We start from the raw sequence: 26892 nt of genomic DNA, 5'->3' as shown, positions 1-26892 counted from the left end.
CTGAGGATGACCACAGAGGTGTAAGTGATTGGACCAAAGTCACACGACTGGTATAACAGCAGCTTCTTCACAGGTATGTGGGCGGTTTCTTAATAAAACTGTGTGTACCACATACTTCACAGGCCCCTAACACGTCCCTAGTGCTTATTTCATGTTAAACACTGCCATTTCTGTTGTTTTTATCATTACTGTGATCACTATAGCTTGCTCATTTAAATGACATGCTGATTATCTAACTTACGGTTGAGTAAATTCTGAAGAATCACAGGTTTTTCATTTCTCTTCATTTTCCTGATAGTCTTTTTAAGATCCTACTCTTAACAGAGTAAATTTAGCAAGGACTTTTATTTTTATTTATTTATTTATTTATTTTTATTTTATTTTTTTAGCAAGAGAGACAGAGACAGGCAAACAGACAGGAAGGGAGACTGATGAGAAGCAGCAACATGCAGTTGAATCACCTTAGTTGTTCATTGATTGCTTCTCACGTGCTTAGACTGAGGGGCTCCAGCCGAGCTATTACCCCTTGCTCAAGCCAGTGACCTAGGGCTCAAGCTAGTGACCATGGGTTCATGTCTATGATCCCATGCTCAAGCCAGCAATCTCAGGGTTTTGAACCTGGGTCCTCAGCATCAGGTCGACACTCTATACACTGCACTACCACCGGTCAGGTGACTTTATAGCTTTTATTTATTTATTTAAAAAAATTTTTTTTCATTTAGTGAGAGGAGGGACAGCGAAGACAGACAGACTCCCGCATGCACCCCAACTGGTGTCCACCTGGCAAGCCCACTAGGGGGTGATGCTCTGCCCACCTGGGGCCCTTGCTCCATTGCAACCAGAGCCATTTTTCAGCACCTGAGGCAGAGGCATGGAGCCATCCTCAGCACCCGGGGCCAACTCACTCCAGTTGAGCATGGCTGCAGGAGGGGGAGAAAGAGAGAGAGAGAAGTGAGAGGGGAGGAGTGGAGAAACAGATGGGCGCTTCTTCTGTGTGCCCTGACCAGGAATTGAACCCAGGACTTGGACACACCAGGCCAATGCTCTGCTACTGAGCCAGTCAGCCAGGGCCACTTTATAGCTTTTAAAAAATAGTCATCACGGTTGGCTCAGCGGTAGAGCGTCGGCCTAGCGTGCGGAGGACCCGGGTTCAATTCCCGGCCAGGGCACACAGGAGAAGCGCCCATTTGCTTCTCCACCCCTCCGCCGCGCTTTCCTCTCTGTCTCTCTCATCCCCTCCCGCAGCCAAGGCTCCATTGGAGCAAAAATGGCCCGGGCGCTGGGCATGGCTCTGTGGCCTCTGCCTCAGGCGCTAGAGTGGCTCTGGTCGCAACATGGCGACACCCAGGATGGGCAGAGCATCGCCCCCTGGTGGGCAGAGGTCGCCCCCTGGTGGGCGTGCCGGGTGGATCCCGGTCGGGCTCATGCAGGAGTCTGTCTGACTGTCTCTCCCTGTTTCCAGCTTCAGAAAAATGAAAAAAAAAAAATAGTCATCAATATAGTCAAATTCATAGAGAAAGAATAGTGTCTAGCAGCAGCTGAGGGTAGTTATTGTTTAATGGGTACAGAGTTTCAGTTTGGGATGGTAAAAAATTTCTGGAGATGGATAGCAGTGATGGTTGCACAATAGTGTGAATGCACTTAATGAACTATCTACCTAAAATAGTTAAGATGCTAAATTTTTGTGTGTATATTGTGTACAGGAAAAAACTGTCTATGTAACCTTAAATATTATTGCAAAGGAATCAAATTAAGTATGAAAACCAAGAGAGAATAACGTATTTCAGAGGTTAAAGTTGACATTCATATGATAGCACAGCAACCTCTGAAGGCTCCATTGATAGGAGCCACTTAGGAGGACAGGTTTTATGTTAGTGAATATTGCTTCCTTTCCTGCTGCTACTAATAAGGTTCCCTAAAAGTGTTCTTTGAGCTGTCTGCTCACTTAATGTTTACAACAGTCCTCTGAGATAGGCACTGTTAATCCCTCCATTTTATAGATGAAAGAATGAAGGTGTGAAGATGTTAATAATTTGCCCGAGATTTCACAGCTAATAAGTAGCAGAGTAGTGCCGGTTAGTCCCAGAGGTTACTCTTTTGTGTGTGTGTGTGAGTCAGAGATGGAAGCAGGAAGGGAGAGATATGAGAAGCATCAACTCGTAGTTGTGGCACCTTAGTTGTTTATTGATTACTTCTCATATGTGCCTTGGCCAGGGGCTCCAGTCGAGCCAGTGAGCCCTTGCTCAAGCCAGCAACCTTGGACTTTAAGCCAGTGACCTTTGGGATCAAGCTGGTGAAGGAGGATTAGCCTGCACACAAGCTGGCGACCTCAGGGTTTTGAGCCTGGGACCTCAGAATCCCAGATTGATGCTCTATCCACTGTGCCACCACCTGTCAGGCCCAGGGATTACTCTCTTAATTTGGGTACAGTGGTCCCTTATCTATTGCAAGGGTTCGGTTCCAGAACCCCCCAATAGGCAAAAATCTGTGAAGTAGTGCCTTTATATTTATTTTATTATTTATATATATTTTAAGGCTTTATAAACCCTCCCCACACTCCTATAAACCTTTCCCACACTGTTATTAACCTTTCCCATACTTATTTTGCTTATTTTACTGCAAAAATCATTAAAATAATAAATATATATATAAATACCTATATATTGCAAAATCCCGTGACATAGCGAAAAATCTGCGATACTAAATTAGATATATACAATTTAAAAATCCGTGATACAGTGAAATTGCAAAAAGGGAACCATGATACAGTGAGGGACGACTATACTTGACTCTGTTTCCACTCTCCCGGAATCACACTCATACCACGAGAGCTACATGAACTTGTATTAGAGCCACCATGTGTGGTTGGGAGAGTTGTTCACTGTGCAGGGGCTCTTGGCTGAAGGGTAAGTGGTCCCCGGGCCCCAGTCCTGTCTTTGTTCATCAGGCTACCCCCAGGAGGGGGCCATTGCTTTTTCACGTTTAGCAGCCATATGAGCTAGTGACATCCTTGGCCAGAATCTAATGGCTTTTTTTCCTTTCCCCTTGTGCCTCCCCAAGACTCAGCCCTTCCCCAGAAGGAGAAGGCAACAGAATGACCAAATTCAAGGTGAGTTGGGTTTGCCAGTTTAGGTTTTAGATTGTCATCTCATTTCTCTATGATTAGACACATTCTGTACCTTTTTCTGGGGAAGGATTAAAGAAAACAGTAGACATTTGGGACCCTCGTGTGTGAGATGATCACTACTTTTTATTTTACTGTAGTTTAATTTTTGTTGTATTATCACTTTATAATTTCAAAATAAGATCAGAGTAGAATAGTCTGTAGCAGTGAAAAATAAATACTGGTTACTACTGTTTTTCTTTTAAAATGTTTTTATTTTCTCATGTTCTTTTTCTCACATGCATTCATAACTATATTTGTAATTATTGTATAGTTAAAATTCTCAAATACTGTCTTTTCTCATTAATATTATATACCCTACGTTTCTTATTTTTTTAGGTGAGAGGAAGGGAGATAGTGAGGCAGACTCCCACATGTGCTTTGACCAGGACCCAACTAGCAACTCCATCTGGGGCTGATGCTCCAGTACCAAGCAATTTTTAGTGCCTGAGGCTGACCGCTTGGACCAGCTGAGCTATCCTCAGTGCTTGGGGCTAAGACTCGAACCAATCAAGCCAGTGGCTGCAGGAGGGAAAGAAGGAAAGGAAGAGGGAGAGAGAGGGGTAAAGACACAGATGGTCATTTCTCCTGTGTGCCCTAACCAGGAATTGAACCTGGGACGTTCATACAGTGGGTTGACACTATTCACTGGGCCACTGGCCAGGGCCAATATACCATACAATTAATTTTTTTTCCATTGATGAGAGAGAGAGAGAGAGAGAGGCATTAACTTTTTGTTCCACTTAGTTGTTCCATTTAATTTTGCACTCATTGATTGCTTCTCATTTGTTCCTTGTCTTGGGGTCAAACCTGTGACCTCAGCATGCCTGGATGATGCTCTGTCCACTTGGCCTCCTAGCCAGGGCCTGTACCCTGCATTTTTAATGGCAACATATATTCCCTTGACTTGATGTACTCTGTGTGTATCTCATAACTATTCCCAATTCGTGGACATAAGGTAGTTTAGAATTTTTACTGTTTTAATGCACATTGTATTAACAGTTTTCCTGATATAACCGTTCTCCTCAAAAGGGAATTTGGAAAGTTTACCATTTTTTGTTTTTAATATTTTAGGAAGTCCAAATTGAAAAAGCATATTTAATACGCAGAACCTTGGGTGTTTTGTATGTAGAATATTTCAATATGTCTTTGATATTTCACACAGAGAAATTATTATTAAATGTTTGCATATAAGAAAGCTAGGTTGTTTCTGAGTCATATCCTGTGCATGTTTTATTTATTGGTATACATTTTTATCTATGTATTAATTTATTTTATCAAAGTAATGATGTACTTAATTTTAAAAGTATAGTACAAGAGGACTTGCCAGATACATTTCTTACTGCATTTAGTCTCAGACCAGCCTTAGTGGGCAGCACTTGGTCTCATCTGTAGTTTTTTATTACAAAGAAATGGGATTGTGGAACTTCAGAAAACTGCTTAAGGACACACAGGAAACCAAACATCCAACTGATGCTAGAAGACTCCAAGAATTTTATTTTATTTATTTATTTTTGTTTTTAGTTTTTAAATTCTTTTTTAAAGATTTTATTTATTGATTTTAGAAAGAGGAAAGAGAAAGAGGCAGGGGAGGAGCAGGAGGCATCAACTCGTAGTAGTTGATTGTCGTATGTGCCTTCACTGGGCAAGCCCAGGGTTTCACACTGGCGACCTCAGTGTTCCAGGTAGATGTTTTATCCACTGCGCCACCACAGGCCAGCCACCAAGAATTTTACTTCGATAAAGATAGAGAGGCAAGTGAAAAGAATTCTCCAAGCAGGGACTTAGCCCTTTGTGTGTGGTGTCAAATTATCCTGGTGGATAGAAGACTCAACAAATAATACTGCCTCTCCCTGGCCACCTTTCATTGGCCCCATCTTCTCTCTGCTGTCTGCTGCACCAGACAATTCTGTATACCAGTGATTCTTTTTTTTTTTTTTTACAGTGATTAAAGCCTTTAAGCAAACTCTTGGCCAATGCAGCAAGAATCCATAAAAGAGTAGTGTCCTTAACATGTTCACCAAGTCCAAGTTGGCCCCAACACCTTGCCAAATCCCTGAAAAATGCAACCCAACCCCTATTCAGTCTGTTAGGAGCTGTCACAAGGAGCAGGAGTCCAGGAAAAGTCCACATCCAGGAAAAGTCCACATGGCACTGGAATTGTTGTCACAATTCTATACTTTGCAGCTCACATCCAAGTCCTAATGACCACTGCTTCTAGCTGGTAATGATTCAGGTAGACTGGAAAAGCCATTTGCAGCATGTGTAGAGATGGAGCTTCTGTTCTCCTCTGCCTGGAGAGATGAGACCAGGGTGCTTTTCCCTGGAGCTCTGTGACTGTGGCTTGGTAAAGAGAACCTTGGGATACACTAAGCAGTTTCGGTGTGGCTTCTTCAGTGTTCCTTGGTTGAAGAGTCCTCTTAGTTTAGTCCAAAGTTGTTTTTTCCAGATGATAGTTCTTAAAATTATTTTTTAATCCACTTTGGTTCTGGGAGGTGGATGTTGGTACGTCCACCTACTCCAGCGCCATCTTGTCTCTCCACCAGTGATTCTTAATCATGGGCAGTTGTGTATCCAGGCAACACCTGGAAATATTTTTAGTGTTGCAACTTGAAGGATGTTATGGATATCTAGTGCATAGAACATCAGGATTCTGTTAAACATTCTACAGTGCACAGGACAGCCCCCACAATGAAGAATTATCTGCCCCAAAATGTCAAGGATGAAAAATCTTGGCTGTACACAAAGCTCCACAAGACTAATAGCAAAATGTAGTTGAAAATACTTATATATGCTAAAGAAACAAAACTAAAAACCTCTAGTAGAAATTTTACAGCGTCATAAAATAAAATACCCCAGCTGGATCATGTATGTGGTGACATCAGAGAAACGGTGGTGTGAGAAGATACTCCCGATCTCTTCCCTTGAAATTTCAGCATTCTACAACTTTATGCAGAGGAAAAACCCCAGATGAACCTGAAATATACACACACCAGATAGACAAAGGTATGATTGCATGAGAAGGGATCAAAGATAGAATCTGCTCATGGAAGAAAAAAGCTAGAGGACAGAGTTTGTCTCTTTCCTCACTGATCTGAGAGAGCGAGGCACTTTTAGCATGGGCTTTGTTTTGGAACCTGGACAAGAGGTGAGGCTGAGAGGAAGGAGCTAAAATAAGGCCAGCAACCAACACTTGGAGCAGGGCTAGTTCCTGGCCTCTCTTGCTACACCTCTTTGCCATCACAGGCACTGGGTGCGTGCAAAACCTATGGCACACTCCCGAGTTTTGCATGTGAATAGCCCATGGAGATCAGCCAGCGGGGCACTGAGGCATGCTTGATCTGCCCGCACGGCCTGTGCAGTTTGACCTGCATGGCCTGAGGCATGCTCAATCTTTGATCTGCACCTCACCTGCTCCCAAAGCTTGGGCACCAGCTCATGACATGCAACTCCTGCCCTGCCCAGGGCTGTGCTCTAAGTGGTATTGGAGGAGGGACCAGGCTGTGTCACCCCAGCCTCCTGGGACCTGCGTTGTTCCCCTTGCTGTGCGACCAGTGGCAGTGGCAGATTCCCCTCAGCTGAGTCTCCAGGCTCCTCTCTCCTGTGATAGGCAAAGGTGCCCAGGTGCTTGATCCCCTGCTCTATTGGGATGTGGGTAGGGGTGCCAGAGGATCCAAGACAGCCATTGCTAGAGCCATAAAATTGCAAAGCCCTAACAGGCCCCTTCTACCAATGCATCTACGGCCCTGCCTACATCATTACAGCAGCAATGCCTCAGCAGAACTCCACCCAGGAATCTCACAGAGACAAATCTTATAGTATAGTGCTTCCTGCTGGAAAAAAGAATGTTACCTCTTAAAACTAGAAAAAATACTTTTTTTTTTGCTTATTCTCATTTTGTCTTCTTTTTCTCCTTTCTCTTTTTTCCATTTGAATTTGATTATCCTTAGTTGTTAATTCTTTACTCTTGGTTTTTATAAGGGTTTCATTTCTGACACTTTCTCTTTTATACTTTTTCTCTCTTCCCTTTTCTTCCCTTTCTCTCTCCTCTTTTTTCTCTTTTTTTCTCTCACCCGAACATCATTTTTTGTCACATTATTATATTTTGGACTCATGCTTCTTTTTGTGGTATTTTGCTTGTTTTTTATTTTATTTTTTTCTCAGTTTCTGCTTTTTTTTTTTTTTTTTTTTTTTTTTTTACTTTTCTGAAGCTGGAAATGGGGAGAGACAGTCAGACTCCCGCATGCACCCAACCGGGATCCACCCGGCACACCCACCAGGGGGTGACGCTCTGCCCACCAGGGGGCGATGCTCTGCCCCTCCGGGGCGTCGCTCTGTTGTGACCAGAGCCACTCTAGTGCCTGGGGCAGAGGCCAAGGAGCCATCCCCAGCGCCTGGGTCATCTTTGCTCCAATGGAGCCTCTCTGTGGGAGGGGAAGAGAGAGACAGAGAGGAAGGAGAGGGGGGAGGGGTGGAGAAGCAGATAGGCACCTCTCCTGTGTGCCCTGGCCAGGAATCGAACCCGGGACTTCTGCACACCAGGCTGATGCTCTACCACTGAGCCAACTGGCCAGGGCTCAGTTTCTGCTTCTTACTATTTGTAGTTTTTGTTCTACTTATTATTTTTAGAATTTTCATTTTTTCACTGTACTTTTTCTATTTTTATTTATTTTTAGTTATCTTATTAGTGTTATTAACAATACCACTCTTAAATGCCATCAAGGAAAAGGAAATCAAATATGGATATACAAGACAGAGACATAGCTCAGATAGATGATGAAAAATCTTCAGGAAAAAAAAATCTCAATTACCTGGAAACATTGGAGCTAAATGACAGAGGATTCAAGTTTGAAGTTCTAAAAATACTCAAAAAGACAAGAAAACACTGAACGGCAATTTAGTGATCTCAAAAACAACTTAATGAACAAAAAGAGTACTTCACCAAGGAAATTGAAACTATAAAAAAGAACCAGAGATAAAACTCAATACATGAACTGAAAAGTGAGATAACAAGCTTAGTTAATGTAACATGCCAGATAGAGGAGAGAATTAGTGACATTGAAAACGGGCAACTAGAAATATATACTACAGAGAGAAGGAGAGAGAGAGAAAGAGAGACTCACAGATTTTAAAAAATGAGAAAGCCCTACAAGAATTGTCTGACTCCATCAGAGAGAACAATATAAGAATAATGGCTATATTAGAAGAAGAAGGGGGGTAAGGAATGGAGAACATTGAAACAAATAATCAATGAGAACTTTCTAAGCCTGTGAAAAGAGCGCCTCGAATCCAAGAAGCAAACAGAGCACCAAGTTACCCCATCCCAAACAGATCTACTCCAAGGCACATTGTAATGAAATTATCACAAATCAGTGACAAAGAGGATCCTCAAGGCAGCTAGGGAAAAGAAGACTATAACATATAAAGGAAGGCCCATTAGACTATCATCAGATTTCTTAGTAGAAACTCTACAAGCCAGAAGAAATTGGATCCCAATATTTAAAGGCTGCAGAAAGAGAGGAACTACCAGCCAAGAATACTATATCCATCAGAGCTAACCTTCAAATATGAAGGGGAAATGAAAATATTTACAGACATACAGAATCTGAGGAAATTTATCACCAGAAAACCCCCTCTACAGGAAATACTAAAGGGGGTTATGCGAACAGATACAAAAAACAAAACAAAACAAAACTACAAGTAAAAGCTCCAACAAGATCACAATAAAAACAAGGATAATCTGTGACAATAATAACATAAAAGGGGAGAGGATAAAGATCAGCAGTAGCAAAAGAGGATGGAGTGCAGAAGCACTCATGAGAGAATGGACTCTAATAAATATGATAATCTTTTAATAATCTAATGGTAACCACTCCTGAAAATGCCACTACTGAAACACATAGCTTAAAAAAAAGAAGAAACAGAGGACAGAAGTAAGAAATTCCACCAAACAAAAACAAATGACAGAAAAAAAAGAAAACACATTTATCAGAAAGCAGTATATAAAATGGCAATTGGAAATCCTCAAGTATCAATAATTACACTAACTGTAAATGGATTAAACTCTCCAATAAAGAGGCACAGAGTAGCAGATTGGATCAAGAAACAAAACCCAACTGTATGCTGCCTTCAAGAGATACATCTAAGCTACAAGATAAAAATAGATTCAAAGTGAAAGGTTGGAAAATGATTCTCCAAGCAAATAATATCCAAAGAAAAGCAGGTGTAGCCATACTCATTTCTGACAATGCTGACTACAAGAAAGCAAAGGTAATCAGAGACAAAGATGGTCATTTCATAATGATAAAAGGGACATTGTATCAAGAAGACACAACACTTCTTACTATATATGCAGCAAACCAGGGAGCACCAAAATATGTAAAACATCTACTAACTGATCTAAAAATACAAACTGACAAAAATACAATCATACATATTTGGAGATCTCAATACACCATTGATGGCTTTAGGTAGTTCATCCAAACAAAAAAATCAATAAATAAATACCATTCTTAAATGAAACAATGGACATAATAGACATCCACAGGACATTTTATCCCAGAACGTCAGAGTATACATTTTCCTCCAATGTACATGAAACATTTTCAAGAATAGACCATATGCTGGACCACAAAACTAACAACAAATTCAGAAAGATTGAAATTATACCAAGTGTATTCTCTGACCATAAGGCTTTGAAACTAGAACTCAACTGCAAAAAAATAAGTAAACCCACAAAAATGTGGAAATTAAACAACATACTTCTAAAAAATGACTAGATCAAAGAAGAAATAAAAGGGATCAAGACAAACGAAAAATGACAAAACAACATATCAGAATCTCTGAGATGCAGCAAAAGCAGTAATAAGAAGGAAGTTCATATCATTACAGGCTTATATTAAAAAATGAGAGCCCAAGTAAACAACTTTACATCTTAAATAACTAGAGAAATAAAGGCCAGCAAAAGAAAGGAAATAATAAAAATTAAAGCAGAAATAAATGAAACTGAGAACAGAAAGTTATAGGAAAAAATCAGTACAACAAAGATCAGAAAAGGTGGTTCTTTGAAAAGATCAACAAAATTAACAAACCTGTGGCAAGACTCACTAAGGAAAAAAAGAGAAAGGATTCATATAAACAAAATCTGAAATGAAAGGAGAAATTACCACAGATATCATAGATATACAAAGGATTATTGTAGAATACTATGAAAAACTAAATGCCACCAAATTCAACAATCTGGAAGAAATGGGTAAATTCCTAGAACAATATAATCTTCCTAGGTTGAATCACAAAGAAGTAGAAATCCTAAACAGACCCATAAGCAGGGAGGAAATAAAAACAACTACCAAAAACCTCCCCCAAAATAAAAGTCCGGGACCAGACAGCTACACTGGTGAATTCTACCAAACATTCAAAGAAGATTTGGTACCTATCCTTCTCAAAGTCTTCCAAAAAAATAGAAAAGAAGCAATACTTTCTAACACATTTTATGAGGTCCACATAACCCTCATACCAAAACCTGGCAAGGACAACACAAAAAAGAAAACTACAGACCATTATCTCTAATGAACACAGATGTGAAAATCCTAAACTAAATACTAGCAAATCGAATACAACAACACATTAAAAAAAATAATTCATCATGATTAAGTGGGATTCATTCCAGAAGCACAAGGATGGTTCAACATACATAAAACAATTAATGTACTACACTATATCAACAAAGAACAAAAAACATATGATCCTATCAATAGATGCAGAAAAGGCATTTGATAAAATACAACATTATTTTATGTTTAAAACACTGAACAAAATGGGTATAGAAGGAAAATATCTGAACATGATAAAGGCCATTTATGACAAACCATCAGCTAACATCATACTAAGTGGTAAAAAACTGAAGACTTTTCCTGTAAAATCAGGAACAAGACAAGGCTGCCCACTCTCTCCACTCCTATTTAACCTAGGGCTAGAAGTTCTAGCCAGAGCAATCAGACAAGAGGAAGAAGTAAAAGGCATTCATATTGGGAAAGAAGTAAAGGTTTCACTATTTGCATATGACACAATCCTGTAGGTAGAAAATCCCAAAGACTTCACAGAAAGGCTATTAGAAACAATAAACCAATACAGTAAGGTCACAGGATACAAAATTAATATACAGAAGTCTGTTGCTTTCTTATATGCCAACAATGAAACTTTGGAAATTGAACTAAAAAATAATCCCTTTTACAGTTGCAACAACAACAAACAAATACCTAGGGATAAACATAACAAAGAATATAAAGGACCTATATACTGAAAACTACAAAGCATTATTAAAGGAAATCGAAAAAGACACAACGAAGTGGAAAAATATTCCTTGTTCTTGGATAGGAAGAATAAATATAGTTTAAATGGCTATATTACCCAAAGCAATATACAGATTTAATGCAATTCCCATCAAAATTCCAATGTCATTTTTTAAAGAAATGGAACAAAACCCATCAGGTTTATTTGTTTATTTATTTATTTATTTATTTTGTATTTTTCTGAAGCTGGAAACGGGGAGAGACAGTCAGACAGACTCCCGCATGCACCTGACCAGGATCCACTCGGCACGCCCACCAGGGGCGACGCTCTGCCACGACCAGAGCCACTCTAGCGCCTGGGGCAGCGGCCAAGGAGCCATCCCCAGCGCTCAGGCCATCTTTGCTCCAATGAAGCCTTGGCTGTGGGAGGGGAAGAGAGACAGAGAGGAAGAAGGAGGTGGGGGTGGAGAAGCAAATGGGCGCTTCTCCTATGTGCCCTGGCCGGAAATCGAACCCGGGTCCCCCGCACGCCAGGCCGACGCTCTACTGCTGAGCCAACCGGCCAGGGCCAAAAACCATCAGGTTTATATGAAACCATTAAGAAAACCCCCAATAACCAAAGTGATCTAAAGGGGAAAAAAAGCTGGAGGCATTTCTATACCTGACTTCAAATTATACAACAGAACCACGATAGTCAAAATAGCATGGTGTTGGCAGAAAAATAAACCAATGGAACAGAATCGAGAGCCCAGAAATAAAACTACATATATATGGTCAAATCTTTCATAAAGGAGCCAAAAACACACCATGGAGAAAAGGAAGCCTCTTCAATAAATGGTGCTGGGGAAATTGGAAAGCCACATGCAAAAGAATGAAACTTGACTTTTTGCACAAAACAGTTTGACTTTTTGCACAAAAATTAATTCAAAATGAATTAAAGACCTAAATATAAGATCCGAAACAATAAATCACATAGAAGAAAACATAGGTACTAAATTCATTGACCTTGGCCGTAGGGAACATTTTATGAATTTGACCCCAAAGGCAAGGGAAGTAAAGGCAAAGATAAATGAATGGGACTACATCAGACTAAGAAGCTTCTGCACAGCAAAAGAAACCGACAAAAAACAGACAGCCAACTAAATGGGAGATGATATTTTCATACAACAGCTCAGATAATGGGTTAATATCCAAAATATATAAGGAACTCACAAAACTCAGCAAGAAACCAGCAAACAATCCAATAAAAAAAAAAAAATGGGAAGAGGACATAAACAGACACTTCTCTCAAGAAGAAATACAAATGGCCAATAGATATATGAAAAAATGCTCATCTTCACTAGCTATTAGAGAAATGCAAATCAAAACTACAATGGGATACCACCTCACACCTGTTAGATTAGTTATTATCAACAAGACAGGTAATAACAAGTGTTGGAGAGGCTGCAGAAAAAAAGGAACCCTCATTCACTGTTGGTGGGAATGTAAACTAGTACAACCATTATGGAATAAAGTATGGTGGTTTCTCAAAAAATTGAGAATAGAACTGTCATATGACCCAGCAATCCTGCTACTGAGCACCCCCAAAACTCGAAAACATTGGTATTTAAAGACGCATGCACCCCCATGTTCATTGCAGCATTGCCCACGGTGTCCAAGACATGGAAATAACCAAAATGCCCTTCAATAGAGGATTCATAAAGAAGATGTGGTACATATATACAATGGATTACTACTCAGCTATAAGAAACAATGACATAGTATCATTTATGACAACATGAGTGGACCTTGATAACATTATACTGAGTGAAATAAGTAAATCAGAAAAAGCTAAGAACTGTATGATTCCATACATAGGTGGGACACAAAATTGAGACTCCTGGACATAGATAAGAGTGCAGTGGTTACCAGGGGGAGGGGGGGGAGGGGAAGAAAGGGGTAGGGTGGGGGAGGGCCATAAAGAGAAACAAATAGGGGTAACAGAGGATGATTTTACTTCGGGTGATGGATATACAACATAATCGACTGTCCAAATGATGTGGAGATATTTTCTCTAAATCTATGTAGTGTAGTTGACCAGTGTCACCTTGTTAAATTTAATTGTCTGAAAGAAATTAAAAAAAAAACCCAAATGGAGTAGGAGCAAGAACTATTAACAAACAAGTACTAAAGGAAAAGTGAAGATGGCCAGTAAATAGATGAGAATATGATGAGTCTATTTATTTATTTATTTATTTACTTACTTATTTATTTATTTATTTATTTATTTATTTATTTATTTTGACAGAGACAGAGAGGGGGACAGATAGGGACAGACTGATAGGAAGGGAGAGAGATGAAAATCATCAATTATTTGTTGTGGCACCTTAGTTGTTCATTGATTGCTTCTCATATGTATGTGCCTTGACTGGAGGGCTACAGTAGAGCAAGTGAGCCCTTGCTCAAGCCAGCAATCTTGGGCTTCAAGCCAGCAACCTTTGGGCTCAAGCCAGCGACCATGGGATCATGTCTATGATTCCACGCTCAAGCTAGTGACCCTGTGGTTAAGCTGGTGAGCCCATCCTCAAGCCGGCAACCCGAGGTATCAAACCTGGGTCCTCCGTGTCCCAGTCCGAGGCTCTATCCATTGTGCCACTGACTGGTCAGGCTTATGAGCTTATTAATTGTCAAATAAGTGAAAATAACCAAAGTAACTTTTTATTGGCCAGATTACCTAGGATTTAAAAACATCAGTTGTATTTGGTGTTGTGTGTGATATGGAGAATTAGGAAGTAGAAATAGGGCAAGAGTTGAAAAGAAAATCTGCCATTATGCATAATATTTTGCAGTTGCATATTCTTTGATGCTGTAATTTCACTTTTTGGAACTTATCCAGAGACAATCATTAAACAGGGAACTATAGTATCCATGTAAAAACTTTATTCCCCCTAGCATTTATTATGAAAAGAAAAAGATCTAAAGCATAATATGTATTATTTGGAATGTTTAACAATATTATAATAAAATTGACTCTGGTGTCCTAGAACCTGCAACCACTTTGTACAGTCTTTACACTTTCCCAGCACTGCCCTCGTCCCAGTGGTGAGGTTGAGGCTACATGTGTTTGCTGTTGCAGGAGGCGGTGACCTTCAAGGACGTGGCCGTGGTCTTCACGGAGGAGGAGCTGGGGCTGCTGGCCCCGTCCCAGAGGACGCTGTACCGAGACGTGATGCTGGAGAACTTCAGGAACCTGGTCTCTGTGGGTGAGCACAGGCGCTGTGACTGAACTTCAGCCCCTATGGTGTTTGGGTCCCTGGACGTGCAGGGCTCTGGAGCTCTTCAACGGGTTGCCAGTTTTCTAAGCAGCATGAGACACAATGATGGCATTTTTCTGGTCTTCCTTCCCCAGCTGAAGTGTGTTTTGTAAATAAAGTATAACTGACAGTGTGACTGTTATATGTTTTTGGCCTTTCCCAAATTGTAATCATTTCCAATAATGGGTCATGGCAGCCGTTTAGGAAATTGTGCTAGCATATTTTTACCCTCTATTATTGAATTGATTGGGGTGACACTGGTTAAGAAAATTATGCAGGTTTCAGGTGCCCAGTTCCAGAACATATCATCCATATACTGCATTATGTGTTCCCCACCCCAAGTCCAGTCTCGGTCCATCACCATTTATCCATTTCTATCCCCCCCACCTGCTTCCACCTCTCCCCACCCCCCACCCCCTCCCACCTCTCCCCACCTCCACCCCCCCTTCTACCTCTCCCCACCCCCCACCCTTCCCACCTCTCCCCATCCCCCCACCCCCTCCCACCTCTCCCCACCCCCACCCCCTCCCACCTTTCCCCATCCCCCATCCCCCTTCCACCTCTCCCCATCCCCCTTCCACCTCTCCCCACCCCCCACCCCCCTTCCACCTCTCCCCATCCCCCATCCCCCTTCCACCTCTCCCCACCCCCCACCCCCCTTCCACCTCTCCCCACCCCCCACCCTTCCCACCTCTCCCCATCCCCCCCACCCCCTCCCACCTCTCCCCACCCCCACCCCCTCCCACCTTTCCCCATCCCCCATCCCCCTTCCACCTCTCCCCATCCCCCTTCCACCTCTCCCCACCCCCCACCCCCCTTCCACCTCTCCCCACCCCCCAACACGCCACCCCAGCAGTCACCACAGTGTTGTCGGTGTCCATGAGTTTTTTCTCTTTTTTCTTTTTTGCTTTATCCCTCCACCTCCCTCACCCATCCCTGCACCGACAGCTATCAGCCTGCTGTCTCCGGGTGAGTCTGTTTCTAATTTATTTTGTTCATCAGATTCCATGTGTGTGAAGTCATATGAGTGCCAATATTTCTTTTTTTTTTTTGTATTTTTCTGAAGCTGGAAACAGGGAGAGACAGTCAGACAGACTCCCTCATGCGCCCGACCGGGATCCACCCGGCATGCCCACCAGGGGCAACGCTCTGCCCACCAGGGGGCGATGCTCTGCCCCTCCCGGGCGTCGCTCTGCCGCGACCAGAGCCACTCTAGCGCCTGGGGCAGAGGCCAAGGAGCCATCCCCAGCGCCCGGGCCATCTTTGCTCCAATGGAACCTTGGCTGCGGGAGGGGAAGAGAGAGACAGAGAGGAAGGGGGGGGGCGGGGGTGGAGAAGCAAATGGGAGCTTCTCCTATGTGCCCTGGCCGGGAATCGAACCTGGGTCCCCCGCACACCAGGCCGATGCTCTACCACTGAGCCAACCGGCCAGGGCCCAATATTTCTTAAAATAAATTAAAATAGCCTGTGTCACAGTGGCAGTAGCTGCACATGGCAGGAAACACTGCAGCCTGTGCCGAGGGCAGTGTGAGCGATGATGGGGAGGGTGTGATGAAAACAGACATTTCTTTTCTATTTTAACGATCTTATTGACATAATTTACGTACACATACCCTACCCTACCATACAATTCACTCATTAAAATATACCTACAATTCAGTAGCTTTTTTTTAGATTTTTTATTTATTTTTACGGGAGGGGGGGAGAGAAGGGGGGAGGAACAGGAAGCACCAACTCCCATATGTACCCTGACCAGGCAAGCCCGGGGTTTCGAACCAGTGACCACAGTGTTCTAGATTGATACTTTATCCACTGTGCCACCACAGGTCAGGCCATTAGTGTTTTTTTTCCCAGTAGTTTATACTTCCCTCTACATATCCTGGGTTTTTGCATAAAACGTATTTCCTCTGGTGGGTCATAACTAACAGTTTGATGTCCTGAAGGTGATGCAATGAGAAATCACATTTTTTTTAGTAATTTTGACTTTTACTGTATTAATTTGAAATGTTTGTCGTTGCCTTTTCACAGGACATCAGTCCTTCACAGCAGGTGGAACCCCCCAGTCAGAGAGGGAAGAAAAGCGCTGGGCAGTGCGGACAGCAGCCCAGAGCCACCCCCCAGGTGAGCCGTGCAGCTCAGTCTGCTGCTTCTGTCACCTCTACCGCCGTGAGGCTTGCCCGAGTCGTGCCTCGTGTGCAGATTTCTGTGACCATCTTTGTATCACTCTCACTGTTCTGTTCTGCATTTTCATAATCAGTTCTCCCCTCGAAGCGATTTCTTATGAATGTTTGTCCGATCTTGTCAGTCCTTGCTCAGAACCTCTACTAGCTTCTGATCTGATCCAGGGACAATCCAAGTGCACAGAGTTGCTTAAATGTTCCCCATGGCTGCTGCTCCCTCTCCCCACCCCTCTGTAAACGTGACTGGGCACTTTCCCCCTTGTCAGTCTGTTCCACCCAGTTTTGCCTCTTGGTCTGTCTCCCTCTTCTTGTTCCTTCTGTCAGGAGCATTGTTTCCCTGCATTTTCCCGGCCCCTCCCTCCTTTCATTCAGGGCTTTTCTCAGATGTTAACCTCATAATAAAGACCTCCCGTGATCTCTCAGTTCATAATACTGTCTTCTTCCACTCCCTACCCTTACCCTGTCTTAGTTGGTATCTGAGCATGGATCACCCCTTACCATATTAAGGGGTATTTTATCTTACTGTAGTTCCACTGGGAAATAATCTCAGGAAAAGAGAAATTCTGTTTTCTTTCTATTTTTTTTTTTTTGTATTTTTCTTAAATGGGAAGCGAGGAAGCAGAGAGATAGACTCCTACATACGCCAGACCAGGATCCACCTGGCAAGCCCACTAGGATGCGATGCTCTGCCCATCTGGGCCATTGCTCTGTTGCAGCTGTAACCATTCTAGCACCTGAGGTTGGAGGCCATGGTGCCATCCTTAGCGCCCAGGCCAACTTTGTTCCAATGGAGCCTTGGCTGCAGGAAAGAGAGAGATAGAAAAGTGTGGGGGGGGAGCCCTGGCCGGTTGGCTGAGTGGTAGAGCGTCGGCCTGGCGTGCAGAAGTCCCAGGTTCGATTCCCGGCCAGGGCACACAGGAGAAGCGCCCATCTGCTTCTCCACCCCTCCCCCTCTCCTTCCTCTCTGTCTCTCTCTTCCCCTCCCGCAGCCAAAGCTCCATTGGAGCAAAGATGGCCTGGGCGCTGGGGATGGCTCCTTGGCCTCTGCCCCAGGCACTAGAGTGGCTCTGGTCGAGGCAGAGCGATGCCCCGGAGGGGCAGAGCATCGCCCCCTGGTGGGCAGAGCATTGCCCCCTGGTGGGCGTGCCGGGTGGATCCCGGTCGGGTGCATGCGGGAGTCTGTCTGACTGTCTCTCCCCGTTTCTAGCTTCAGAAAAAGACAAAAAAAAAAAAAAAGAAGAAGAGTGAGGGGGAAGGGTGGAGGAGCTTCTCCTGTGTGTCCTGACCAGGAATCGAACCCAGAACATTCACACACCGGGCCAAAACTCTACCACTGAGCCCACTGACCAGGGCCTGTTTTCTTTATAGCTGTGTCCTCAGTGTATGGAACAGACTTGGAAAAGGGCTGGTGTGCTATAAATGTTTATCGAATGAATGAATGAGTAAATAATGTTTAGTGTACCTTTCTCCATCGATCTCTGAGATTCTTAAAATATGGTAATCAAAACTGTGTGATGAGCCTGACCAGGCAGTAGTGCAGTGAATAGAGTGTCGACTTGGGATGCTGAGGACCCAGGTTCAAAATTCCAAGGTTTCCGGTTTGAGCGCGGGCTCACCAGCTTGAGTGTGGGATAGACATGGCCCCATGGTCACTGGCTTGAGCCCAAAGTTCCTGTCTTGAGCAAGGGGTCACTGGCTCAGCTGGAGCGCCCCCCCCCCATCAAGGCACATATGAGAAAGCAACCAATGAACAATTAAAGGGCTGTAACTACGGGTTGATGTTTCTCATCTCTCTTCCTTCCTGTCTATCTGTCCCTGTCTGTCCCTCACTCTCTCCCTAAAAAAAAAATGTGTGATGAAGGCATAGTTTAGAACAGCCTCCCCCCGCCCCACCACCACTAGTGAGTATCTAGTTTTATTAGGTGGTTTTGGATATATGTAGATATGTATTAATCCATAGCAATCGAAAGCTTAGCTTTTCACCTATAACTAAATTGATTATTGTTTTCCCCGGTGGCTTTCCTGCAGCTTTAGTAGTTAATTCTACTGTCTTGATAAAAACCTGCTTTTTATTTTATTGTCATTTACTTCTTAATTGAATTTATTGAGGTGGTACTAGTTAAAGAACTGCTTTTTAGAATGAAGTTTCTTGATAACCATTTTACACAGGGGTACCTTTACTGCTTACAAAGCACTTCTGATATTTCTCTATTTTGGTAATGCTCGTCAAAAGCTGCTAAACTCATTTCAAACTCTCTAAGTCCTGCCTTCAGCTTGAAAAACAATGGTGTGGTCCATAAAGAAAAATGTATCATATTCATCACTCTGACAGTCTACTTTCACAGGGGCTCTAAATATTTCTTGGGACTCTAAATATTGACTCCTACTTGAAAAAGGAAAAAATTTACACACACAGAAAGGAAGTACAAAAATTAGAGAAGCCAGCAGTCCATAGGCCCTGTGGCCACTTTCATTTTTATGTTTTTTCCCTCCTGAGTGATTTCTGCCATGACTTTGTGATCAGTGTGATTTTCTCATCAGCCACATCTACTTAGTTTAGCCCTATGCCTGATGAGGCTGTATAACTTCGTAGCAAAGTTGCTGTTTCCAACCTCTTTCCCATTATTTTCAAGTAACTTGAAAAAGCTCTTTTACTTTTGGAAAGCAGCTCAGCCCTGGCCGGTTGGCTTAGCTGTAGAGCATCGGCCTGGTGTGTGGAAGTCTCAGGTTGGATTCCTGGCCAGGGCACACAGGAGAAGCGCCCATCTGCTTCTCCACCCCTCCCCCTTCTTCTCACGCATTCTCTCTCTCTCTCTCCTCCTCCTCCTCCTCCTCCTCCTCCTCCTCCTCCTCCTCCTCCTCCTCCTCCTCTCCTCATCCCCCTACCGCAGCCATGGCTCAAATGAGCAGGTTGGCCGTGGGCACTGAGGATGGCTCCGTGGCCTCTGCCTCAGTCGCTAGAATAGCTCGGCTGCCAAGCAACAGAGCAGCAGCTCCAGATGGGCAGAACATTGGCCCCAGACAGGGGTTGCCAAGGGTTGCCAGGTGGATCCCAGTTGAGGCTCGGGGGAGTCTGTCTCTCTGCCTCCCTGACTCTCACTTCATAAAAAAGAGAAATTAATAGTAAAGCAGCTCAGACACTGACGACGAAGTTAACTGGAATTGATGTACCCACTCAGCATATATTTATTGCACACTGTGTCAGGCAGTGTCCTGGGAATGGTAAGAAAGCAGTGAACGATATAAAATGCTCACCCTCACGGATATTGCTGCAAGTGGGGGAATATGAAGAACACAGGTATGTCGGATGGTGATGTGGGTTGTTGATAAAGCAGGGCAAGGTGAATGGCGAGTGCCAGGGCTGTGGGTGTCCAGGCGACAGGGAGAAGTTACTGTTTGCTTTTGGGTGGTAGAAGGCCTCACTGATGAGGTGTTATGTGAAGAGAGACCTGAAAAGAAGTAAGTAGCAAGCTGTCTGGGTAGTTGGTAGAGCAGAGTTCCAGGAACATAACCCTTCTGGCCAGTGTTGACTTTGAGAATCTAGTCTATGTCCTACTTATGCCATAAAAGATTAGCTTTTCATTTTTTACCTTTTCTCCTGCTTCAGGTTATAGGACCTTTAATTGCTATGAGTTTGAGAGCAGTGTATATTATTACTGTAAACCTGCCCCCATCCCAGTTGTTCTCCTGAAGAATGTTTCCCAGCAGGAGGTGAAGGACCACTCTGCTCACACTCTGAACTTGAGGCATTTGGGTGCTAAGGTGTTTTCTCCCAAACATGGCTTTCCAACCAGCCATCTGGGGACATCTGATAATCTGTCTGTTAGGATTTCACTAGACATTTTGAGCATTTTGGTCAGATGTGCATGCAGTAGGGCAGAAAACAAGGCTTTTAGTTAAGATACAGCTTCATCTTCGTAAAGATTCTCTAAGAAGTATTTTTCTTTTTCTTTTTCTCAAAACAGAATTGTAAAAACTGTATTTGTTACACTGTATAAACTTTTTTTTTCTTTTTCTGTTACAGAGACAGAGGGACAGATTGAGACAGACAGGAAGGGAGAGAGATAAGAAGTATCAATTCTTTATTGTGGCATCTTAGTTGTTCGTTGATTGCTTTCTCATATGTGCCTTGAAGGCCAGGCGGGGGGGTAGTTACAGCAGAGCAAGTGACCCCTTGCTCAAGCCAGCGACCTTGGGCTTCAAGCCATTGACCTTTGGGCTCAAGCCATCGACCATGGGGTCCTGTCTATGATCCCATGCTCAACCAGCGACCCCATGCTCCAGCCAGGTGAGCCCACGCTCAAGCCAGTGACCTTGGGGCTTTGAACCTGGATCCTCTGCATCCCTGTCTGATGCTCCATCCACTGTGCCACTGCCCAGTCAGGCTATAAACCTTTTATACTAAATATCTTTTTATACTATATTCTTCTCAAAGATGTTCTAGTATTTCTGAGGCCTCTTCTGTATGTGTTATGTAAAGTGAAACCATTTTGAAAAAGCAGCAACTTAAGGAAGCCAACCCTAATGGTTCATTAAAGCAGTTCCCTGTTTTTATTTTTAAATCATAGGGTTCTGCTTTTGTATAAATTTTGTACATCTGGCAATGTAAAATACTGACACGTTTTAAAAAACAAAACTGAAATAGCAACTCAGAGTCCTTTTGATTCAATGCTCTTACTTTTTTTTTTTGTATTTTTCCAAAGTGAGAAGGGCGGGGTGGGGGGTGCAGACAGACAGACTCCCGCATGTGCCCAACTGAGATCCACCTGGCATGCCCACTAGGGGGTGATGCTTTGCTCTGCTGCAGTCACAGCCATTCTAGCACCTAAAGTGGAGGCCATGGAGCCATCCTCAGTGCCCGGGGCCAACTTTGCTCCAATGGAGCCTTGGCTGCAGGAGGGGAAGAGAGAGACAGAGAGGAAGGAGAGGGGGAGGGGTGGAGAAGCAGATGGGCACTTCTCCTGTGTGCCCTGGCCGGGAATCTAACCTGGGACTTCCACATATCAGGCCGACGCTCTACCACTGAGCCAGCTGGCCAGGGCCTTGCTCTTACGTTTTTTAAAAAGAGAAAACGTAGTCTAAGACTCAGAGTTTTGAGTAGTTGGCATGCCTCACTTCATTTTACTTTTTGCCTGGCTGCCTGTATGCTGGCGACGACGTACCTGAGCTGTGTGTACTGCCGCCGCTGCCGCAGCCATTTGGTGATGCAAGAATCGCAACTGAACTGCCTGTGTCTGCATACAGCTTCCTTCTCCACAGAGATTAATAACAGCAGCAGGCGGAGCAGATAAGGCCTCTTCTTGACTGGTTGAGCCTTGTTCAGAAGCCTGTCCCCTGACTGCTGAGGACTAGGAGTTGTGGGCTGCTGAGGTTGTGGAGGTGTCAAGAAAGTGTCTTTCTTGCTCTGTAGGCACCAAATTTCTAACCTGTAGCTCATTTATGAAACTCAGTATGATCTAAGTGGGTCTAGTTGATACATAGTGAATGGAAGCCTGGTGGGCCGTCTCTTGGTTTCCAGAGTCATGTAAATGAACATGTTACGTGATGATAAAAATGGAACTTTCTTCCCTGGCCAGATAGCTCAGTTGGTTAGAGCAGCATCCCAAAGCACAGAGGTGGCAGGTTCGATCCCCAGTCAGGGCACATGCAGGAGCAGATCGATGTTCCTGTCTCTCTCTCCCTTCCTATCTTGCTAAAATGAATTAAAAAAAAAAAAAAATATATATATATATATATATATATATATATATATATTTAAAGAAATTGTTTAAAAAATGGAACTTTCTCCTGATTCAATAAAGCCTTAGGGTATAGGCCTAAGTCTGTAACCTTGACATTTCTGAACAAAGCATTCACCAAATTCTCCTTATTCTTTTAGGAGACAAGAATCTAAATAATGTGGAGATTATTCAAGAAGTTGGATTAAGAAGAATTTCACATGAAGAATTTTTCTGCTCACAAATTTGGCAACAGGTTACCATGGATTTATTCAGATGTCAGGAATCCATAATCAATATTCAAGGAACTGACTCTCAGCTGGAAAAACAAGGTGATGCCCTCTATAGATGTGAGGGATTTGGTAAAGGCTTTGATCAGGGTTCACATCTTCAGGTTCACCACAGGGTCCGCGCTGGAAAAAAACCCTACAAAGAAGAGGACTGTGAGAAAGGTTTTATTCAGGACTCTTGTATTCAAATTAATAAGATAGTCCCTGCAAGAGAGAAGCCCTATAAATGTGAAAAATGTGAAAACACCTTCCGTCGGTTTTCAAGTCTTCAAGCCCACCAGAGAGTGCACAGTAGAGAGAAATCATACAAATATGATACGTCGTGTAAGAGTTTTAGTCAGAGGTCATACCTTCATCAGAGAGTTCCTACAGGAGAAAATGCACACAAATTTGAGGAGTGTGGGAGAAATGTCGGGAAAAGTTCACATTGTCAGTCTTCTGTGATCCAAACATTAGAGAAACCCTATAAATGTGAGGAGTGTGGACTCAGTTTCAGTCAGAGCTCATATCTTCAAGTCCATCAGAGAGTCCACTTGGGAAAGAAACCTTATAAATGTGAAGAGTGTGGAAAGGGCTTCAGTTGGCGTTCACGCCTACAGGCTCATCAGCGAATCCACACGGGCGAGAAACCGTACAAATGTGATGCATGTGGCAAGGGCTTCAGTTACAGCTCACACCTTAACATTCACTGTAGAACCCACACAGGAGAGAAGCCATATAAGTGTGAGGAGTGTGGGAAAGGCTTCAGTGTGGGTTCACACCTTCAAGCCCATCAAATAAGCCACACTGGAGAGAAACCATACAAATGTGAGGAGTGTGGGAAGGGCTTCTGTCGGGCCTCGAATCTTCTGGACCATCAGAGAGGCCATACTGGTGAGAAACCATATCAGTGTGATGCATGTGGGAAAGGCTTCAGTCGTAGCTCAGATTTTAACATTCATTTTAGAGTTCATACAGGAGAGAAACCATACAAATGTGAGGAGTGTGGGAAGGGCTTCAGTCAAGCCTCAAATCTTCTGGCCCATCAGAGAGGCCATACTGGAGAAAAACCGTACAAATGTGGCACCTGTGGGAAGGGCTTCAGTCGGAGCTCAGATCTGAATGTCCATTGTAGAATCCACACAGGAGAGAAGCCCTACAAATGTGAGAAGTGTGGGAAGGCCTTTAGTCAATTCTCAAGTCTCCAGGTGCATCAAAGAATCCACACGGGAGAGAAACCGTATCAGTGTGCTGAGTGTGGGAAGGGCTTCAGTGTGGGTTCACAGCTCCAGGCCCATCAGAGGTGCCACACAGGAGAGAAACCATACCAATGTGAGGAATGTGGGAAGGGCTTCTGTCGGGCTTCAAATTTTCTGGCTCATCGTGGAGTCCACACCGGAGAGAAACCATACCGATGTGATGTGTGTGGTAAGCGCTTCAGACAGAGGTCATACCTGCAAGCCCACCAGAGGGTCCACACTGGAGAGAAACCATACAAATGTGAGGAGTGTGGGAAGGTCTTCAGTTGGAGCTCATACCTGCAAGCCCATCAGAGAGTCCACACTGGAGAAAAACCATACAAATGTGAGGAGTGTGGGAAAGGTTTCAGTTGGAGCTCAAGTCTTATAATTCATCAGCGAGTCCATGCTGAAGATGAGGGTGATTAAGGACTTCCCCTCATCAGAAAATCCATTCAGGAAAGAAGCTCGATAAAATTACATGTTTTCATACCTCAAAATACCTGAAATAGTTCAGTTATCTGACCTGTTACGGGATATAAAACGTTTGTTTTATGAAAGAGTCCGTATTTCAGGTAGAACTCGACGTGTCAGAGTTTGGGTGACCACACAGCAGAGAAGCCTTATGAGAGTGGGGACATAAGGACTTCATGCAGACTCTTGACATTTATCAGCTCTTACAGAAGAGTCTTAGGAAGGATGAGTCTGATAGGAAGGTAACTAAGTACTAAGATGGAAATGCCGGAATCTGTTCCCCAGGCCCAGTGGTCAGCAAACTCATTAGTCAGCAGAGCCTAGTATCAACAGTACAACGATTGAAATTTCTTTTGAGAGCCAAAATTTTTAAACTTAAACTATATAGTTAGGTACATTACTTATCAAGGTAGCGCCACCTGCACGTGGTATTTTGTGGAAGAGCCACACTCAAGGGGTCAAAGAGCCACACGTGGCTCGCGAGCCGTGGCTTGCCGACCATTGGCCTAGAATATGTGTTAAGAGGGTAGCAACTTTGCTGATGCCAAATCTACCTGCCTTTTCTGTGCCTAACACGTTGTAGGTGTTCAGTAATTGTTAAAAGAGTAAAAGAGAATAGCCATATTTGAAATCCTTTTTCAGTTTTCATCTCTAAACATTTTTATAAAATTGTACTTAGCAGAGGAATTCTACAAGGGTTGGAAAACATTTAAATTAGACACACAGACACAAGTCACTAACGTGCAGGTCTTGTGAACTAGTGTTTTATCAAACTGAAGGTTGCAACCCAGTTAGTGTCCAGAAATCATTCAGCTGGTTGTGACCAGTACTTTTGTGAGCTAACAAGGTATAATTCGCATACAATAACATGCATAAATCTCAGGTTTGCAGTTTCATCAATTTTGACAAAGGTGTACACTTGTGTAATTACGAAGACCAGTTTTCTGTTAAACCAGAATATTTCCTTTTGCACATTTCCAGTCAATCTGGTTTCCAGGAGCAACAAATATCATGTGGATTCAGTATATACTCCTTGTGGTTCATTTTGTACTCTTGTGTCTGAATTCTTTTGATCAGATGTATATGGTCATCTCAGTAGATTGAGAGAAAGCATTTGACAAAATTCAACATCCTTTTATGATAAAAAGTCCTTCTGAGATAAAAGGCATCAAATGAAAATCTTATACACTAACTTTTTAAAATTAAGGAATAATTTATATACAGTAAAATGAAATCTTTGATGTATCATTTTATGTTTTGGCAAAAGCTTATTGTCATATTATTACAACCACAATCAAGACATTTAACAGTTCCAGCACCCCCCACCCCAAAATTCCTTTTTACTCTTGTAGTCAACCACTCTTCCCATCATACACCTGACATCCTTAGCAACCACTGTCCTGTTTCCTGACTGTATAGTTTACCTTTTCTAGAATGTCATATAAATGGAGTCATACTGTATGTAACCTTTGAAGTCTGGCTTCTTTCACTTAACAGGATTTCTGAGATTCATCAATCTTGAAGTATGTGTCAGTCGTCCTTTTATTACTGTGGTATTCTTTTACGTGGATGTACCATATTTTGTTTATCCATTTATGACTTCAAGGATATTTGGGTTTTCAGTTTTTAGTAATTATGAAGAAAGCAGCTATAAACATTCACATACAAGTTTGTACGTTAACTTAAGTTTTATTTGTCTTAGTGAACACATAAGAGTGGGATCACTGGGTTGTAGCATAAGAGTATGTTTTACTTCATGAAAAACTGACAAACTTTTCTAAAATGGACATACCATTTTGCATTCCCACCATTAGTGAATATCAGAGTTTTCTTAGCATTTCAATGGGTTTATAGTGGTATCTCATTTTTTTTACATTTGTCTAATTACTGTGATGAGCATCTTTGCATGTATGAGTGTTTGCTATCCATATACTCTATTTTCTTATGTAAACTCTTGTGGGTTTTTTTGGTTTCTTTTTAGTGAGAGAGGGACAGTCAGACGGGAAGGGAGAGAGATAAGCATCAACTCTGTTGGGCACCTTAGTTGTTCATTGATTGCTTCTCATACGTGCCTTGACCAGGGGGCTCCAGCAGAGTGAGTGACCCCTTGCTCAAGCCAGCGACCTTGGGTTCATGCCAGTAATCATGAGGTCATGTCTATGATCCCATACTCAAGCTGGGAACCTCAGGGTTTTGAACCTGGGTCCTCAGCACCCCAGACCAACACTCTATCCACTGTGCCACTGCCTGGTCAGACATTGTTCTTG

The 26892-nt window shown here is 43.0% G+C and overlaps 2 protein-coding genes across 3 annotated transcripts in view; both read left to right on the top strand.

Moving 5' to 3' along the window:
* ZNF45 (zinc finger protein 45) lies at positions 1–26148 on the top strand. Its single transcript, XM_066271880.1, has 5 exons — positions 1–73; positions 3061–3109; positions 14570–14696; positions 16776–16868; positions 22806–26148. The coding sequence occupies exons 2-5, from the start codon at positions 3095–3097 to the stop codon at positions 24578–24580; spliced, it is 2010 nt and encodes a 669-aa protein (XP_066127977.1). The 5' UTR covers positions 1–73; positions 3061–3094; the 3' UTR covers positions 24581–26148.
* LOC136332314 (zinc finger protein 234-like) overlaps positions 40–26892 on the top strand; it is a 171288-nt gene continuing 144435 nt past the window's right edge. For both annotated transcript variants that reach the window (XM_066271874.1, XM_066271867.1), the window contains exons 1-2: positions 40–73; positions 3061–3109. In XM_066271874.1, the coding sequence (XP_066127971.1) occupies positions 3095–3109 (15 nt within the window). In that variant the 5' untranslated portion in view covers positions 40–73; positions 3061–3094. The remainder of the gene's footprint in view (positions 74–3060; positions 3110–26892) is intronic.

Source organism: Saccopteryx bilineata, chromosome 3 (genome assembly GCF_036850765.1).
Source record: "Saccopteryx bilineata isolate mSacBil1 chromosome 3, mSacBil1_pri_phased_curated, whole genome shotgun sequence".
NCBI classification, from domain to species: domain Eukaryota; kingdom Metazoa; phylum Chordata; class Mammalia; order Chiroptera; family Emballonuridae; genus Saccopteryx; species Saccopteryx bilineata.
The sequence above is the reverse complement of the archived record's forward strand: the minus strand, read 5'-3'. Positions and strand labels throughout refer to the sequence as shown.

Bases quoted from the DNA above. Each gene is read 5' to 3' on its own strand.
- ZNF45 (XM_066271880.1), top strand. The intron at 14,697-16,775 runs GTGAGCACAGGC...GCCTTTTCACAG, and splicing joins CAGGAACCTGGTCTCTGTGG to GACATCAGTCCTTCACAGCA. The intron at 16,869-22,805 runs GTGAGCCGTGCA...TTATTCTTTTAG, and splicing joins AGCCCAGAGCCACCCCCCAG to GAGACAAGAATCTAAATAAT.